General features: G+C 46.1%; 2 protein-coding genes across 4 annotated transcripts in view; one reads left to right on the top strand and one right to left on the bottom strand.

The window, feature by feature from the left end:
• FANCM (FA complementation group M) overlaps positions 1 to 4,110 on the top strand; it is a 63,175-nt gene extending 59,065 nt beyond the window's left edge. For 2 of the 3 annotated variants that reach the window (XM_089522971.1, XM_089522973.1), the window contains exons 22-23: positions 1,559 to 1,901; positions 3,679 to 4,110. In XM_089522971.1, coding sequence (XP_089379097.1) covers positions 1,559 to 1,901; positions 3,679 to 3,793 — 458 coding nt within the window. In that variant the 3' untranslated portion in view covers positions 3,794 to 4,110. The remainder of the gene's footprint in view (positions 1 to 1,558; positions 1,902 to 3,678) is intronic. The other variant, XM_089522972.1, reaches the window with a different exon arrangement.
• A 2,141-nt stretch (positions 4,111 to 6,251) lies between these two features.
• The window catches only part of MIS18BP1 (MIS18 binding protein 1), a 33,401-nt gene continuing 20,120 nt past the window's right edge, over positions 6,252 to 19,532 (bottom strand). The window contains 8 exon segments of the mRNA XM_089522977.1: positions 6,252 to 6,717; positions 8,218 to 8,275; positions 8,772 to 8,856; positions 10,648 to 10,793; positions 13,388 to 13,536; positions 13,770 to 13,936; positions 15,000 to 15,879; positions 18,404 to 18,512. Of these exon segments, the coding sequence (XP_089379103.1) occupies positions 6,626 to 6,717; positions 8,218 to 8,275; positions 8,772 to 8,856; positions 10,648 to 10,793; positions 13,388 to 13,536; positions 13,770 to 13,936; positions 15,000 to 15,879; positions 18,404 to 18,512 (1,686 nt within the window). The 3' untranslated portion in view covers positions 6,252 to 6,625.

Below are 19,532 nucleotides of genomic sequence, written 5' to 3' on the forward strand. Positions count from 1 at the left end.
CCCGAGCCATGTAGGGGTTTATAGGTGATAACCAACACCTTGTATTGCGCTCGGATTGCGCCACATTGTCCTTTTCCAGGAGGATTTGAATCAAGAATTGTTTTGACTCAGAGTGGCCCCTGAAATGCTGGGGTTCCATGCTCTTTGAAATTCTCCAGCATCAGACATCCCAGGGAGTTTAGGGATGCAGGGAAGATGGCAAAAGCTTTTCCTAGCTGACATGCAGTGAAGTTGTGAAAAGGTTTTCAGGAAGAGGCCTGAAGGGGAATAGTCAGTTTGGATGGTATTTCCCTTCCATCCCAGGGCAAGAGTCCATCCCCATAGCCAAGCAGTTGACCAGGGAGGGCAGGGGGCACTTGGGTAGCATCTTGCTGCAGTTCCACAGCCACAGCAATCCAGTGAGCCACTCTTTCTCCTCCCAGAAAGAGAGTAAGGAGCAGGCCGACTGGACCTTCCATGGAAGGGAGCAGCCATAGAGGAGGCCTTGCCTCTGGAGTCCTCACCAAGTGCACCAGCAAAGGTGGTGGGGCTGAGAAAAGCAGGCAGTACCAACAGGATGCCAGTCACTGTAGCTTTGCTGTTGTCAAACTCATTGTTACGGTTTGGCATGGCAAAGTTGAACAGGAGTGGCAAAGTTATGCAGACCTTACTCTGTACTACTAAGTCCACACTCCCCTACCAAAGCAATGATAGCAAGAAAAGCTGAGTGCTTCAGCTTGTCTAGTATTGGCCATTTCCATCATCAGTGCCCCTCTTTGCTTCTTTACTGTTACTCAGGGGGAGTACAAGGAACTCGGCAGGCACACACTTGCAGTGGTAGAATCATAGACACATCGAGTTGGAAGAGACAAGGGCCATCCAGTCCAACCTCCTGACATGCAGGAACTCTCAAAGCACCCCCAACAGATGGCCATCCAACCTATCTTTCAAGACCTTCAAAGGAGACTCCACCACTCTCCAAGGGAGTGTTCCACTGTGTCTTTACATGTTCCAGAACTGGAGATCTGGGATGTTGTTGGTTGTTGTGTGCTTTCAAGTCTTTTCCATATTATCACAACTCTAAGGTGAAGGTTTTCTTGGCAGGATTTGTTCAGGGGGAGTTTACCGTTGTCTTCCTGTGAGGCTGACAGAGTGACCAAGATTTGAACCCTGGTCTGCCAAAGTCCTGGTCCAGCAAAAACAACACTGAATTCTTCTTGTACCCTCACACATGCTTAAAGTAGAACCTAGAACAGATTAGAGACACTGTAATAAACAGTAAATTCTTTTGCTAAGGTTTGACTTTGAAGCAGAAATGACAGAGTTTAGTAGATTTGACTGAACATCTTTGGTTTCCACTCAGTTTGGATACATGTCGGATCCAGACTCAGTGTTTTCCACTCATTCTCCCCTGAATGTGGAATGCTTATAAGAGCTTCCTACTTATATTTAAATGTTATAAATAGCCAAGGATCCAAATGGCATTTCTGACCTATTAGAGTGAATCTCTTACTCTTAACAGGAATGAACAGCAACTTATTTCAACCAGTTTGGAAATTTCTGCCACTCTTTCTTCCAGGCCACAGTATCAGGATCTTTATCTCTGTACTCCTGTGCCTTAATGTTTCAGGAGACACTAAGAGGGTCTTCCACCGAAACAAGCAGTATGACGGCGTCTTGTCAGCCTTCATCCGGTCAGGAATCCGCGTCCTCTTCAGCTCCTGCCAAGAAGAAACGGCTGACTTGCTGAAGGAGCTGGCTTTGGTGGAGCAACGAAAGAAGGTGGCAATTGCTGTGCCAACCGAGGTGGAGCGGCATAAACAAGACGTCCTGCGGTTCTACCTGAGCATCCCCAGTGTCGGCTACCCACTGGCGCTGGCCTTGTGCCACTCCTTCGCCTCCATCCAAGAGGTGGCCAACAGGTATAGTCTCCCCCCAGTGGCTCTGGGAAGGCCTTTCCATGTTGGGTGAAAGAGGATGGGCTACATTTTTCTCCTTTCTCTCTCAACATGGAGGTTTGACTTGACAACGGAAGCCTCTGCTTGGTAGCCACAGCCTCATCATAGGTAGACAAGGGCCATAAAGTAGAATCATAGACTCATAGAGTTGGAAGAGACCACAAGGCCCATCCAGCCCAACCCCCTGCCATGCAGGAACTCACAGTCATGGCACCCCTGAGAGAGGGCCATCCAGCCTCTCTTTAAAGACCTGCAAAAAAGGAGACTCCACCACTTTCTGAGGGAGTATGTTCTACTGTTCAATGGCTCTTACTGTCAAGAAGTTGCACCTAATGTTTAGGTGGAATCTCTTCTCCTGCAGCTTGCATCCATTGCTCCGGGTCCTATTCTTTGGAGCAGCAGAAAACAAGCTTGCTCCCTCTTCAATATGACATCCCTTCAAATACTACCATATCACCCCTTAACCCTCTCTTAGCCAATTCCCTAAGTCTCTCCTGATAGGGCATGCTCCAGTTTCTCAATGTCCTTTTTGAATTGTGATGCCCAGAACTGGACACAATATTCCAGGTGGGGCCAGACCAAAGCAGAATAAAGTGGCGCTATTACTTTTGTTGATAGAGACACTATACTTCTATTGATGCAGCCTAGAATTTTATAAGCCTTTGTAGCTGCCACATCACACTGTTAACTCATGTTCAACTTGTGGCCTGTCTGACTCCTAGAGCCTTTTCACATGTAGAAGTCTCCTTAAGCCAAGTGTCCCCCCTCCTGCCATTTTCCAAGGTGGCACCTGGTTGGTTCACTTTCCTCCTACTCCCACAGGCCCTGAGAGTCTTTCGCTCGATACTCCCTACAACCACATTTGGTATGTGTGGGTCAATGCCAGTAGCTGGCATTTCAAAGAGCTAAAGATTGAGGAAAGTTAGTATTTTGAGCGTGAAAAACCCACAAAAAACTAAAGTTAGTGTCTGTTGGCCAGGATTAGGTGACAAGGGAAACAATGGGCCATGTCTGCGACACTAACGTCTTGAGGAATGGATAGGTGTGTGCGTGGTGGTGCAGGAAGTAGGAACTACTCAATAAGTAATAAGAGTACTTTTTGTTACTGTGTTTTCAGTTTACGACTACAATAAGGCGTACCTATCATGAGTTTTTCTTGGCACATTTCCTCAGATGGGATTTGCCATGGCTTTCCAGAACTTAGAAGAGGCTGATTGGCCAACTGTTGGGAGTGCTTTGAGTGTGAGTTCCTGCATGGCAGGAGGTTGGACTGGATGGCCCATTGGATCTCTTCCAACTCCATGATTCTAGAACAGTTTGTTGTTGTTGTGTGCCTTCAGGTTGTTTCTGACCTATGGCGACCCTAAGGTAAACCTATCAGGTTTTCTTGGCAAGATTTGTTCAGAGGAGTTTGCCATTGCTTTCCAGTATATACTTACTCAAAAGAGTTGGTTGTTGTGTGCCTTCAGGTTCCTGACCTATGACTCTAAGGAAAACCTATCATGGGGTTTTCTTGCAGTTCTTCAGAAAGGGGGCTGCCATTGCCATCCTGAGGCTGAGAGAGAGTGACATTGCCCAAGGTCACACTGGAGAGGTGGAACCTCACAGGGGATGGTGCACTGGACCAGAGCTGGCTGTGAGGCCCTGTGTGCAAATCAAGCAACTCTTGTGGCAGCCTCAGGTGATGCTGAGAGATAGAGGTCCCCCCTCCACTCACTCCTTCTCTTTCCCTCCTTTCCAGTTCCCCAGACAAGATAGCGGCCTGCACCCAGGTGAGCCAGCAGAAGGCAGAGGAAGTCTGCCAGTACCTCCACTATGGCTTTGATGCCCAGATGCTGCCTGAGACGATCCCGTGACCAGCGACGGAGCTTTTAAACAAGATGCACTTTACTGTTGTCACTTTCCCCTCATTGTAAGATATGTAAATAAACCTGTATCACAAAATGAGTCTCTGCCTTAGTGTAGGCTTCCACTTTCCTCAGAAGCTGTAGCGGCATCAATTCAAAGTGTCGCGAAGCAAAGGGAGGGCTTTGCAGGGGAGGAAGGCATCATGGGACTTTGCCAGCCAGTTGCCTTGAAAGAAAAGGAATGACAATTGTAATCATAGATTCGTACTGTACTACGTTGGGCCCTTGGTATCTGCTGGGGATTGGTTGCAGAACCTGGAATAATGGATGCAAACTCCAGGAAAAGAGATTCCACCTAAACATTAGGAGGAACTTCCTGACAGTAAGGGCTGTTTGACAGTGGAACACACTCCCTCAATGGAGGATTGTGGTCTCCTTCTTTGGAGGTCTTTAAGCAGAGGCTGGATGGCCATCTGTCAGGGATGCTTTGATTGAGAGTTCCTGCATGGCAGACGAATGGAACTGGATGGCTCTTGGGATCTCTTCCAACTCTAGTATTCTATGAGCCACTGTGGATACCAAAACCTGTGGTGGCCCAACCCAATTATATACAATGTGGTATTATTACTTTTACTATATTGGATCCTTTGTATCTGCTGAGGTTTTGTTCCAAGACCCCCTGTAGATACCAAAATCAATGGAAGCTCAAGTCCTATTATATACACTAGGGTGATATTATTACCATCTTTATTTATTTATTACATTGGGTCCTTGGTATCCGCTGGGTTTGGACCTTCTTGCAGATACCCAAAATCTGTGGAGGCTCAAATCCCATTAAATACAATGGTGTAGTAAAATGGTGTAACTTATATAAAACAATAAAATCAAGGCTTGCATTTTGGAATTTATATCTTTTTAAAATACATTTAAGCTGTGGATGCTAGAATCCTTGTATAAAGAACTGGTGGCTGCGGACAACCAACTGTACTTTGAGCTGTTAGTTTGTTCTGCTTGGCCGAGAGAAACCCCTCTGCTGCCATCCTGTGGACCACTGGCCTTCCGTATGTCCAGGCCTTTGCCCTGAGAAAGGCTTAGGAGAAATCCACCTACTGGCCACTTCAACTGCTAAAGGCAGCCTATAGTCCATTTTACCAATGGAGCACCTGGTCCAAAAGTGATACAAGGCCCCACAGTGAGTTTGGAAATCATTGGAAAAGTTTGTTGTTCAAAAAACCACCAGACATTCCACTGATAAAGTACTTTGGACAAACAGCATTCTTGTTGTGTGCCTTCAAGTCATCCCCTGCCATGGGGTTTTCTTGGCAAGATTTAGACTCACAAGAGTTGGAAGAGGCCACAAGGGCCATCCAGTCCAACCCCATTCTGCCATGCAGGAACTCTCAGTCAAAGCATCCTTGACAGATGGCCATCCAGCCTCTGTTTAAAGACCTCCAAGGAGGGAGGCCTTTGTTCGGGAAGGTTTGCCATTGCCTTCGCCTAAGGCTGAGAGAGAGTGACATATTGCCCAAGATCATCCAGTGGGTTTCATGGCTAAGCTAGAAATTGAACTCCGGTCTCCAGAGTCCAACACTCAGAACCACCATGCCACCACACTTTCTCCCCTCAACCATGCTTTCTTGGCAAGATTTGTTTAACAGAGTTTGCCTCTTTGCCTTCCTCTGAAGCTAAGAGAAATCATCCAGTGGGTTTCCATGGCCAAGTGAGGATTTGAACCTTGGTCTCCAGAATTGTAATGAAGTTCTCAAACCACTACATAACACTGGGTCTTTTAACTGTATGCAGGTATGTATCTGGACAGGTTGCTTACCTGTAACAGTATTTCTTTGAGTGGTCATCTGCGAAGTTTCAGAGCTTTACTCACAAGTGCAAAATAACCTATTTGTGTGATTTGTAGAGACCACGAAGAAGATATATATATATATATATATATGCTGAAGGCACTCTTGAAATAATTTTTAAAATTATTACATCTACAACTAAAATTGTTTGGTCACAGCTCCAAATGAATCACAGCAAACAGAGAGAACCAGCCTGGTATAGCGATTTGAGTGTTGGACTGCAGCTCTGGATGCAGAGTTCAAATCCCGGCTCAGTCATGGAAACCCAACCCTGGACAAGTCACACTCTAAGCCACTGGGAATGGCAATGGCAACCCCTTGCTCCAAGAAAGCCCCATGATAGGGCCACCGTAACTTGTAAACGACTTGAAGGCACACAACAAACAAAGCTCTTCTGAAGGAAAGCTGAGAATGAGCGACAAGTTCCTGAGAAGAAGGCCCTTAGTCCACCTGAGAGGCAGCAGGACTAGATCTTCCCAGAGCCCCAAAAAGCATGGAAGGAGAAGCTTACATGAAGCATGAAGCCTATTTCCATCCATGCAACGCCAGTTTCCACTGCCACCCAACATCAATTCACTCAAGAAGCATCAAAACCATTTAAAAGATATTGAGAAAGGAAATTTAATACAAAAATTCATAGTCCCTGTTCTGTAGGCAGTAAATTTAAAGATCCTTTGCAGTTATAAATACTGCACATGGTGGTTTACTGTGCAGTAGCTTAAAAAAAGGTTATTTTGCTTCTTTAAAAAATAGCCCCCAACAGTTAAGGCCCCCTTCAAGCAGACAGATAACCTGGAGCAATGCGAAACAGAGGTCCTCTTATTTTGAACACCATTCAGGAAAAATGGAACTGAGACGTCAAAGCCTTTTCTTCAAAATCCTCCAAAAGAAGCCTAAAGTATCGCTCTGTACCAAGAAGGTGGCCTGTGAACTGTGAAAGCCTTCAGGAATTAGGATGAAGCCATTGCAGGCAAGCAGCCAACTAAGTAGAAAAATAGGAATCGTCCTCATTGCAAGACTCCATTTCTTGACCTGCCTGGAAGAGCTGCTCCATTCCCACCGAAGCCAAGTCACCTGCAGCAGCATGAGGAAAGGGTTGAGTGAGTAAGAGCCTGTGTAAGATATGGGTGTTTGCTTACTCTCTGGGTGTTCTCTTACAACCAACTCATGAACTACTAAATTAGTATTCTAAAAGCACCAAATCCTGTCTGAGTTTGGAAGCCAGACTGCCAAGGAATCCCAGGTGCTGCAGGGAGAGGAACTGGCAAAACCACCTTTGAGGATTCCTTGCCTAAGAAAACCCTTAAAAAATCATGGAGTCACTTTGAAGGCACACACACTAGTATCACAAAATCCTAGAGTTGGCAGAGACCCCAAGGGCCATCCAGACCAACCCCATTCTGCCATGCAGGAACTCACAATCAAAGCATACCCAACAGATGGCCATCCAGCCTCTGCTTAAAGACTTCCAAGGAGGGAGACTCCACCATTCTCTATTGAGGGAGTTTGTTCCTCTGTCGAACAGCCCTTACTGTCAGGAAGTTGCTCCTAATGTTGAGGTGGAATCTCTTTTCCTGTAGCTTGCATCCATTGCTCCAGGTCTATTCTCTGGAGCAGCAGAAAACAAGCTTGCTCCATCCTCAATATGGCATCCCTTCAAATACTTAAACAGGGCTTTCATATCACCTCTTAACCTTTTCTTCTCTAGGCTAAACATTCCCAGTTCCCTAAGTCTTTCCTCATGATGCATGGTTTCTAGACCCTTCATTAGGACAGAGGTCCTACGTACTAGGAGATAAAAATAAATCTAAATCTTTTTTTTTTCTTTTTTTTATTTTTTTTTTTAAATTTTATTTTAATGATTAAAAAAAGATACACACGTAACATAACATACACACAAATCCACAATACCTAGAACTACAAAACTACAAACATATACTAAAATAAAAAGATACAAACATAATGATGGATGACTTCCTTATACACTGCTTCTCCCCGGTTTTATCTAAATCTAAATCTAATGTCTTGCTTCTTATTTAATTATGTCCAGCGTTTCCCCTTATTCTGGGACTGAATTAATTCAGCGGAGCAATTTTGCCTGGGATGTCTGTCCACCAGAATGGAAGTCTTAGTAACTTACTCACATGCCGTAAAGGCACAGCCAAGGGGTAAGAGGTTAGTAGATTTTGATAGCCAGGGAAGGCCAGTCTTTAGAAGTGAATTTGCCAGTCAAGTCTGAAAAGTTAAAATGGGGCAGGGGTAGGGCTGCAGTGGTACTTGGCTACCTTTTTGTGTGGACACATGTGGACTCCTAGCATATCTCAAGTGTGGCCCTTGAGTGTGAGAGAGATTGTGCACCCCCTACTTTACAGGTTATTCATCAGAACATGATGGTCTTCCTCACGGGACCCCAGCCTTTTTGCACTTGTCACACCCACAAGCTAAGCATCGCTCACACTCAGGCTGTTTTTCCACTGGGCCTCCTCTCCCCACACCAAAAAAACCCAAAATCAGAGAATCTGTCATCTTTCCTATGCCCCACCTGCCATGCAGGAAAAGCACAAGAGTGCTCACCTTCAAAGGTAAAGACATTCGCTCTTCGGGAGGTGGGAGTCGTGAAGATGGTCCCAGCCTGGTGGCAACAAGGGAAAAGTTATTACTTCCCCATGAGTTTTGTCTGGGAGAAGCCCAGAGGATCACAGCCTGCCAGTTCAAGATTAGGGCATCCTCAGACTGAGAGGGAAACCAGTGCTAGGAGGGAGCAGAGGGCAACCCCAACAGACAAGACCCAGATCTGATCAGAGAGGTTGGTGGAAAGCCATCAAGAGTCCAGCCCTGGGCTACCTTTGGCATAAATGCTCCCCTTTTCAAGCTTTTCCTGAGAGTTTTGTGGAGCTTCATGAGCTCTGCTGAAGGTGGAGCCAGCCACTTTGACCTAATCAGCACCAAACAGTTGGGTGCCTGAATAGTTTAGGTGCAAGAGAAGGGATGCATCAGTTGGGCCAGACCTCACATGCAGTTTTGGGGCGCAGAGAGATTAAAAATGCAGCAATAAATGTATTTTTAAAAACCCAAAAGGGGGGAACGAAAATCTGATTTCATGCTGAATCAAGCAAGGGCAACGTTACCGATTTCTTCTTCACGTTCTGCCAAGTGCGTTCCTTGCCTTTGATGTTCTTTTGCAGGTGGAAAACATGCTTTTCACAGTCTTTCCTAGAAGAAAAAGTTTTAAAGACCCTGAGATGGAAAGAGAGGGTCAGAGGGCAAAGGTAATAACAGGAGGATAGCACTGGCTCATTCTTTGCCCTCAACAAGAGACCAAGAGGAAGCATCCCTAGAGAGCAGAAGCCAAGACAAGGACAGCTCTATTGCCTTTGCTTGAGAACCCCTGGTGAGATTTAGGCTCCTTTCCTCTCCATCCAGTGGCCAGTTTGTGACACCACTTGCCCCGCATCTGTTGCCCTGGCCAATAGCACTTGCCCACCAGCGTGCTTTGAAATTCTTAAATCCTGGACTGGACTGGCTTTAGGGTTGGGGCCACCACACCTGTCCAAAAGCTGTGCCCACCTATCTATCCTGGCCCCATGGCATCCCCAGTGGCCCCCTGAAAATGCTACAGAGAGGCTAAGGAGTGGGGAGAGGCCCCTGGAAAAAAGGGGTTGAGGCCAAAGCCTTTCAGCAGAAGGGAGAGCACATAATCTTGGAGCTGGAAGAGAGCTCAAGAGGTCATACAGTCTAACGCCTTTCTTCTGCCATGCAGGAAGACACCATCCAAGCACTCTTTGTGACAGCTGGCTATACTTAAAAGCCTCCAAATATCCTGGATCCTAGCTACCATATTCCCATTACTTGAGCCTCTTCCCTTCATAAAAACAGCAAATGTCAGCTTTGTGCTCCCTAAGGCAGGTGTTGGTGGCCCTGAGACCTTTCAAGCTTCTGAATGGCATTCTCAGGAGCCACCAGGAGTGACAGTTCACTCTCTGCATAAGACACAGGGCCCTCCCATGCTCTTTAGCACAAAAAACCCACCTGTTCTTCAAAACCAGAAGTGGACTTGCAGCTTCTTTCACTTTGCCCATGCCCCTCATTTTTGGGGGGAGTCTATTCAGCCCCTAGACCAACTGAAGTGACCAACCCTTGGTCTTTTATGCATTACAGATGTGGGAAGATTCCTTTTATATGCAGATTCTCTGTGCAGGTCAGGACACAAATACCCTTTGGATATTGCACTTTGTCTATATACTAATGTATAAGTCTAGAAATTTAGGTCAAAAAATTGATCCAAAAAAACCTGAGTCGACTTATCCATGGATCAATGCAAGTACTTTATGTTAACTCTTATTAAAAAGAAGGAAACATCCCCTGGTGAAAGAGAAGAGTATAATGTGTCTTTGAAGCACTGATCCCCTTTACTTTCTCATCCAGCCAGCCTTAAGGGTGAGCACAAAGAGCCAAGTCTGCTGGAATTTTGTAAGTTTTTGACATTGCTTTGTTTTACTTCATCCTTTAGATCCTGTGCTAAATGTCCCTAAGTTTTACCCTTGACTTATCCATGAGTTATATCAAAATCCATAATTTTGGCCCCAAAACTTCCCCTCAACTTATACATGAGGTTGACTTATGGTCAAGCATATACAGTAATTATTTTGGTTTACAAAATGAAGACATTACTTGTACAGTGCTATAAATGTATTTCTTGGATCAAAAGTGCATATATTAGGAAATGCTGAGTATCAAAATGCATGCTATTAGGGAAGGAGACATACAAAATGAGTATTTTAGGGGAAAGTTGCATGCCAAACTCAAGGTGAATTGGTATACATTTAAAAAAAATTAATGATGTGGAAACTGAGGTGGGCTGGCATGAGGGCCTCACATGCATACTTGAATTTACCCTCCTGGCTCTGGAGAGCAGCCCATACTTTTGGAGCTGTTGACCCCAGAAGCGTGTGTGTCAGGGTCCCATCTTCTCAGCAGTGGAGGAAGGGCCTTCTGGGTACACACCTGTCCAGGGATTCCAGCATGCAGGGGGTGACGTGTTCACACTGAGGGGTCTTCTGCAAAGGAAAGATGGCCGAGGAGGGCGTGATGGGATTGCTCTCCTTGAGCTGGCAAACATCCTCCTCTGGGACGGTGCAGAACTGTGGCAACTACAGATCACATCCAGGTTAGTCCATTACCAACAAGGCATTTCTACTGCACTCCTGGTACTGAATGGCTGAGCTGATTCACTCTCACAGAATTTCCACAAAACCAGAATGTTCTCAGGCAGCCAATCCAACAGCAAGAAAATGGTCACTCTTCTACTTGCATGGCAAAAGGCTGGCATTAATGCTATTTCTAGTCTTCCCTATTGACAGAGAAGACCAGAAAGTTTCAGAGGAGAATCCAAAATTTTGAGAATGTCAAGGAGACGAGGCAAAAGACTGAGGGAAAGGTGGGCAAAATGAATGAGTCTGGGGTGGGAGAATCTCACATGACTGAGGACCAGAACTGCTTGCTACTGAGAGCTGGAAGGGCCATTGGCTCCAGCCCTATGTTCAGTCCAGGCTCTGCAGCTAGATCATCCCCAGCAGGTACTTGGCTGAAGACAACCTGGGAAGGAGACCCCACCCCTTCTCTAGCCAGTTGGCTCTAATGTCATTAGGTCGCTTCTTATGTTCAATTGAAATCTACCCTCTGGGGCAGCTGAGAACACACCTGCCCCCTGCGTTCTCTTGACAGCCCTTGAAGTATCTGGGCTCTATATCAGGGGGCAAGCCTTATGCAGATTAAAGCATCCATGGATGGACCTGCCCCATTATTGTCAATGGTGGTGCGGACACTTGGTCACAGCCATGTGCGTGCTAGCATTAATTCTAGCAATTTTACTATCTGTTGGGATGGGGATGGTCCAAAAGCTAAACCTTCGGTGATACAGAGGACCAATCATATCTAAAAACTGCAGTGATATCAGCCGTCTTCACCTTTCCCTCATAAGATTTGTTCTCCATACCTCTTACATCAGGGGTAGGCAACCTGCGGCCCGTGGGCCGGATGCGGCCCGGCGAGGCCTTGGGACCGGCCCCAGCCCGGTCCTGCCGTCGATTGCCACCGGGGCCTTTGGCCTCTCGCACGCAGGGGCAAGGGGGGCAATTGTCTATAGACGCCTCAGAAACATTCATTTATATTAACATTTTTTAAAAAATCAGCAATTTTTTTTGCGTGTCCTCCACTTTTTTAAAAAAAGTGTCCACCATTTGAAAATTTTGTCCTACATTTGTCCTGGTTTATTTATTTATTTAATTTTTTAAAAAATTATTTAATTATTTATTTTTTGGCTTCGGCCCCCCAGTTGTCTGAGGGACAGCAACCCGGCCCCCGGGTCAAAAAGGTTGCCTACCCCTGTCTTACATCCTCACTGCTCTTCTCTGAAATTACTCCAGCTTCTCTATTGTTAACTGTCCTTGAGTCATCCTCGACTCATGGCGACCCTGTGGGTGAGATGTTTCCAAACCCCCCCCCCCATCCTCCACTGCTGTGCTTCGTTTTTGTCATTTCATGCCCGTGATTGAGCCTGTGGCCTTCCTCTCTTTCTATTGCCTTCTACCTTTCTTGGCATTATTGTCTTTTCCAATGAATCATGCCATCGCATGATGTGACCAAAATATGACAGCCTGAGATGTTGAGGGCAGGGAGCATTGCCTGCTCAAGCGAACATTTATTTATTGAGAATGACTCGTGGAGCAGATGTTAATGGCTGGAAGAACTGTCCTAAGAAAATACAAGTTAAAAGATGCCCACGTTGATTGGCTTTTGTTTTGCGATTTCTTGCATTTTCTTGCAAGAAATAGAATCATAGAATCCTAGAGTTGGAAGAGACCACAAGGGCCATCCAGTCCAACCGCGCCATGCAGGAACTCACAATCAAAGCATCCTCAACAGATGGCCATCCAGCCTCTGCTTAAAAACCTCCAAAGAAGCAGACTCCACCATCCTCCAAGGGAATATGTCCCACTGTTTAACAGTTCTCACTGTCAGGAGCATCTACTCCATTAGTCATTCTTATTAAATGAACTGTGAGATGTGCATCCCTACACAGAGAGGTAGTATCCCAAGCAGAACCAGCAGCCAATGGAAATCTCTAGAGTCCACAAACTTTGGGCTGATCTTGAAAGCCAGGCAAAAGTTGTCATCCTTACCCCAGCTATTACAAAGCAATGGGCTCTTATCTCACAAACCTCCCTCTGAAGCCATCATGAATGATGATATGCCATGCACCCCACTTTCCATGCTCAGGACAGCAACCCCTGACCCACCCTAAGCTGCACTCACAAGGCCTGCTGGTCAGTGTAAGGAATCCCTGTTAAACAGCTACCAACATGAAATACAGTAGACCTTCCACATTCCTGGAGTTAAGGGCACAGGACTCCTGTGAAATTGGAAACTCCACCAATAAAAATACACGTGTTTTTTTTACCTGAGAGAACAAGTCTCTAGGAATCTCTAGCTCCTCCAGGGCAATTCTACGATTAAGGTCTGCCAGAGGCTGGCCATGAAATTGCATTGGACGACCTATAAATGCCTAGGCAAGTGTTCCCTCTAGGTCCTTCAGTGTGACTTTTGGCAGATGTTGACCATGGAGTCATGATGCCTAGAGAGAACATACTGATCAAATCTGTGAATAATTAAATCTGCATAAGCCAAAGCCATAAATGTGGAGGGCCAACTGTACTCTTCTGCAAGAGAATGGAATGGTATGTACTTTTGTGTTCCTATTCTGAAAGGGAGTTGCGGTGAAGATGTCGTCGTGGTTGTCCCTGGGCATCTGCTCGAGAAAATTCCGCATCTGCTGCTTCCGTTTCAGCGTCCCCACCTTGGCAGCAACGGTCACAGGCTTCTTGGCCCCCTCCTCTGCCAACAAGCGGGACAGAGAAACAGCTGTCAGCTGAAAGTGCTAAAAGGAGAGCCACCTAGGCAAGGAAGGAGCTCACGGTCCCACGCCACCCCACAGGGCATGAACAACACGGTACAAATCCATGGGTTTTGCAAACCATTTTAAAGTGAACATATGCTCCCCCGGAGGGGAATCTAGGAGCTTCCCTGGCCTCACATGGGAGAAGGCAGGCATACAGCCAGGCCTGTACCTCTTGCTTCCTTTTTTTCAGGCCTAGAGGTCCGCTTTGGGGCCCGCGCTCGGCTTTCCTGCTCTGCCAAGTACCTCTGCTGGCATTCTTCGGTGGTTCTTGATCCCACCCTCGTGGCTACGTCCAGCCAGAAGCCGTTCTTGTGTTTAGGAAAGGAAGCCATTGCCCTGGAAAGCAGGAGGGAGACAGTCAAGCACAGGCGCGTCCTTACGGCCTGATGTTTTGCACAGAAGCTGCAGCAGCAACAGTGTCCAAAATGGGTGGCTGTGGGGGGAGGAGGAGGAGAGGCCACCGCCAGGTGGGCACAGAGGGGCTTCAGACTGCTTTTGTGGGACTTCGGGGTATGTGTGTCAAATGCTTTAGCCCCCAGAATATCCCACATTCTTGAGGAGGAACAGGAGACATTTTTGCCACATTTTTTGGGACCCTCTCAGCCAGTTTAGGACCAGGAGAGACCTTTCATAAAAAGAAGAAATGGCTTTTGGTCACTTCCAGTGGTTAAAAAAATGTCTTTCCTGTCCCCCACTCACACCTACTAGAAGGTTTTGAAGGGGAGGGAATGAAAGAATGAAAAATGCAATGGACCCTCTACATTCACTGGGTTAGGGGCACAGGACCCCATGAAAGTGGGAAAATTGCAAATAAAACCCCCACTATTTTTTTTTACCTGACACAAACCTCTCTAGGAATGTCTAGGTCCTCCAGGGTAACTCTATGGTCAACACCTGCCAGAGATTAACCACAGAATTGCACTGGAGGACCTAGGCAAGTGCTCTCTCTAGGTCCTTCAGTGTAACTTTTTGGCAGAAGTTGTGCTGGAAGACCTAGAGATTCCTAGAGAGAACATAGTCATCAAATAGGTGAATAATCAAATCTGCAAAAGTCAAATCCACAAAAGTGGAGGGCTAACTGTAACATTTCATCTTCTTAATCTTATTATTATTACTGATATTATTTGCAGTGGGTTAATACACCCCCTCATCTCCCACAGTTGTCCAGCTCTGGTCTATGTTGCTCAGGAAAGAAAGGATCAGGCATCAGGGAGTTTTGCAGGGAAAGGTGGGGAGGTGGCAGAAGGAATCAGAAGTCTGTTGGGAGAAAGAGAATGATAAAGTTTGCGATAGAAATCCTAACTAATAAGGATTAAATCGGAGTAACCCCTCTAAAAGGACCCATACAGATGCTCCATTCCCCATCACTGGCAGATCTCAATCACGAACCCACACTTGCCTGTGCAGTTTTTCCACTTCCTTGTCACTCCAATCCTCATTCACATCTGTGAGGGAATCCCTGATGGCCCACCATTGCCGTTTGCCAGGCGCCCTGCCAGCCCCACTCACAGATTCTGTCCGGCTGGCAGCCTGGCCATTGGCTCTTGCCGCTGCCACTTCCTTCCTTCCTTTTTTTGGCAGGCGCTCCCCAATGTTGGCTTCACTTTCTGACTCTGTCTCCAGGACACCCGCTGTGGCCTGTGCGATCCCCTTGTGTGACCCCTGCCTGTTCCTCTCCTGATGCCCAGCAGGGCCTCCAGCCAAATCAGGAGAGGAGTTCTCTCCAGGTAGTGTCTCTGACCTGCCATCCTGGCCAAGGTGAGCAACCACCATCGTTTTGCTCTGAGAAGACGGGGTTTCAGAATTCACCGTTGCTTTGACTACTTGCGAGGGCTGTTTCCTCGCGTCCCTTTGCTCCCTCCTCAAAGCCCCTCTTCTGAAAGGGGGCTGGATCTTCCTCTTGATGCATAGGATATCATCATCATCATCACTTGTGCCAGGAATGCTCACCTCCGTTGGCTGCTGAGGGCGCACTTGTTTTGGGTCCTTGGAGGCGGCTGCCTTGCCCTCCATATAGCTTGTTCTGCACCCATTCGTTTCTCTGTCCTGCTGTGGCAAGTTTTGCTTCTGTCCTGGCTGGTTGCTGCATCTAAAGTTCTTTTCATGCAAATGCTTGTGGTTCAGGGGTGTCAGTGTAACTATAGCTTGTCGTTTGCAGATCTCATTAATAACCAGTTCAGGGTCACTTTCTTCAGAGTCAGAAACAAAATGTTGCAAATTTTGTTGATATCCATTCTCAGGTTCTCTGGTGACCCTCTCAGCTCTTCTGACAGTTCTTTCTGGGAATAAGCAGAAGACAGACATTGCTTACACACCTGTATAATCATAGGCTTAGTTCAGTCTCTCATACTATGAATCTGAGCTACACAGTTTACCCTTGTAGCGGGATACAAATAAATAAATAATTAAATAAATAAATGAGAAAGATTAGCAGTGGGCAGAACACTGACAAAAGCAAGCCAAGAACAGAATGTTCAATTCTCTAAGAGTTCAGTTAGCCTCCTTTTATAATAATAATAAATAATAATAATAAATTTTATTTCTACCCCGCCCTTCCAAGAAATGATCAGGGCGGCTTACAAAGTTATAAAAAACATTACAATACAGATAAAATTCAATCAGCAATTAAAACCATTATTACAAAACAGGAACAGGAAAACGATAAGTAAAAAATACATATATCAGGGGCAGTAGAAAAATGCAAAAACAATCATCAATCCAGGGTCAGAGAGAAAAAAAAGGGGCAGGAGAAACAGACAAACAATTTAAGGTGGGAAGGCCAGCCGGAATAGATATGTTTTCAGCTGTTTTTTAAAAACATCTAACGAGGCGGCGGAGCGAAGCTCTGCAGGGAGCTTATTCCAAAGTACAGGGGCAGCAGTGGTAAAAGCCCTCTGTGAGGTCCGAGTCAGATTAGACCTGGGGACCTCCAACAATTTGGTCCCAGATGTTCTGAGTGTGCGGGGTGGATTGTGTGGGGAGAGGCGGTCCTCCAAGTACCCTGGGCCCAAGCCATTTAGGGCTTTATAGGTCAAAACCAACACCTTGTATTGAGCTCGGAAGCGAATAGGCAGCCAGTGAAGATCTTTTAAAATAGGTGTTATATGGTCCGACCTGGAGCTACCAGCGACCAATCTGGCTGCCATATTCTGCACTAATTGCAGCTTCCGAGTTTGGTACAAGGGTTGCCCCATGTAGAGCGCATTGCAGAAATCCAATCGAGAGGTTACCAAAGCATGTACAACAGATTCTAGGTCCTTTCGGTCCAGGTAGGGACGCAGCTGGCGTATCAGCCGAAGCTGATAACAGGCACTCCTGACCGTCGCATCCACCTGAGAAGTCAGCTGGAGCGATGAATCAAGGAGTACTCCCAAGCTGCGCACCGAGTCCTTCAGGGGGAGCGTGACCCCGTTCAGGGCCGGGTGACAGATCTCACCACCAGGAACCGGGGAGCCTATCACCAGTACTTCCGTTTTCCCTGGATTCACACTGAGTTTGTTCTCCCTCATCCAGCCCATTACTGACGCCAAGCAGGCATCTAGAGGAGAGATGCCAACCTTAGTTACTGCATCAGTCGGAGACATAGAGAAAATTATTACTTTATATTATTATTATTATTATTATTATTTCTTACTTGCCCCTCCCCATGGATCAAGGCAGGGAACAACAACCATTAACAAACATCAGTCAAAACACAACAGTTGAAAAACACATCAATTTAAAAGGACAAATAAGATGTTCCTATTGGAACAATCCACACCTAAAATTCACAATTTAAAAATCATCAGGACAAGCATGCCAGAAGAGACTGTTCTTCCATATTCTTTTAAATTCAGCTGGCGTATTCAGGTGTTTAATCTCTTCCAGCAGGTCATTCCACAATTTAGGGGAAGCTCAAGAAAAAGTCCTCTGGCTCACAGTTGCCAGCCTAGTACTGGCTGCAATGGATGGAAGCTACAGGAAAAAAGATTCCACCTCAACATTAGGAAGAACGTCCTGACAGTAAGAACTGTTCAACAGTGGAAGATGTTAATGCTTTGGAATTTTAAACATGGCAGAAGGGGCTTCAATTGGATAGCCTTTGAAGATCCCTTCCAACTCTGATTCTACGACTGGAGCAAATGTCCTTCAGAGGACCTGAGTGCAGGGGGCGGATTACACTTACATCGGTTCATAAATTTTTATAGGCACATGCTGCCTCTCTTCTAATGAATAAATCCCAAGGCCCTGCTGCCTCTCTCCCCATAACAAAAGAGCAGAGTCCAGGACAAAGCTATGGATGCTAAGCAGTAACCTAAATTGGTCCAAGTCAACTTGCCAGAATCAAACTGCAACACATCCAGACTTAACGCATACATGCCCACACACAGTTCTTGATCTTTAGCCAACCTGACCTTAGAAGCATTCCTTCCTAAACCTTGAACAGCATGCAAGCCCTGAGTGAGGAGAAAACTCTTGTTCCATCGCACATACGATGGTGGTGCAGTGGTTAAATGCCTGTACTGCAGCCACTCACTCAAAACTATAAGGTTGCAAGTTCAAGACCAGCAAAAGGGCTCAAGCTCGACTCAGGCTTGCATCCTTCCAAGGTGGCTAAAATGAGTACCTAGATTGTTGGGGGCAAATTAGCTTACAGTTGTAAACCGCTTAGACACTGCTTAGGCGGTACAAAGCGGTATATAAATGAAGCTAGTTTGTTGTTTTACCTCCAGGGAATTTTCAAAGCCACCCACTCTCATGGCTCACAGTTTGTAGGCTACCAACATAAAGAAAAAAGTAATTTTGTGTGTAAACTGTTTTTACCTTTAGCTTGGCTGGGAGGTACTTCTTTGTTTGCCTCCAGGTTACCCACTCCATTTTCCTTTGGGGACCGGAATCTGTTCTTGGCCTGTGGCCGTGCACTGCTCACGCTCTTGGGAAACAAGACAATTAACATAAGCAATTAGAACAATGCCATGGAGGCCACATTGCTTTTTTGGCTCTTGTGTCCATGAAGGGGATTTCTGAAGTCATGCACCACGAGTAAATTGTATGGTAAAATGCCACTGCACAGGTAAAAGTGGCTGGTTTCCATGTTTTGGGGAAGAAGGGGAGCCAAATCAGCAAGCTTATACAGTGCTGGGTATCCACTTGAGTTTGGTTCCAGGACCCCCATGGATACAAAAATCTGTGGATGCTCAAGTCCCATTATATACAGTGACAGTAAAATGGTGTCCCTGATATAAAATGGCATGGCAAAATCAAGGTGTGTGTACACACACATTCAAAAAGCAAACCTTGATTTTGCCACACCACTATAGTCGACCGTCCATATCCACGGATTCTTTATTCATGTATTCAAGCCTCCAGGGCTTGAAAATATTAAAAAAGAAAAGTATAAATTCCAAAGTAAACCTCGACTTTGCCATTTTATATAAGGGACACCATTTTACTCTATCTCTGTATTTAATGGGACTTCAGCATCCACAGATTTTGGTATCTACAGGAAGATCCTCAGTAGATAACAAAGGCCCACTGTATATTAAATATTTTCAATCTGTGGATGGTTGAATCCATGGATAAAGAATCCTCGGATATGGAAGCCTGGCTGTATATGTGTTTTACCCACTCTTCAACCATTTCAATAGTAAATTTTAAAATCTAGAGGGCTCTGGGTCTGTAGGGGTCCCCAAGGGCCACATGTGGTCCGCAGTCAGCACCTTTCCGACCCCTGCATTACAACAATCCTCCCTGGACATAACCCAGCCAGAGCCACAGAGATGGGGTCTGTTTTCACTAGAGGGTCACAGCCTGGGAAGGCAGCCAGCCAGGAAAAGGCACCCTTGGAAATTCACTGACGTCTCCCAAGAGCCTGGGCTTTCCCAGGGGACAGGCTACACAAATCCTTCCTCATCACTGCATTTTCTCAGCCGGCAGGACCTGCCTCTTAATC

The sequence above is a fragment of the Sceloporus occidentalis genome, unplaced genomic scaffold, assembly GCF_023333645.1.
Source record: "Sceloporus occidentalis isolate IW3139 unplaced genomic scaffold, rSceOcc1.0.p SCAF_4, whole genome shotgun sequence".
In the NCBI taxonomy this organism is placed as follows: Eukaryota; Metazoa; Chordata; class Lepidosauria; order Squamata; family Phrynosomatidae; genus Sceloporus; species Sceloporus occidentalis.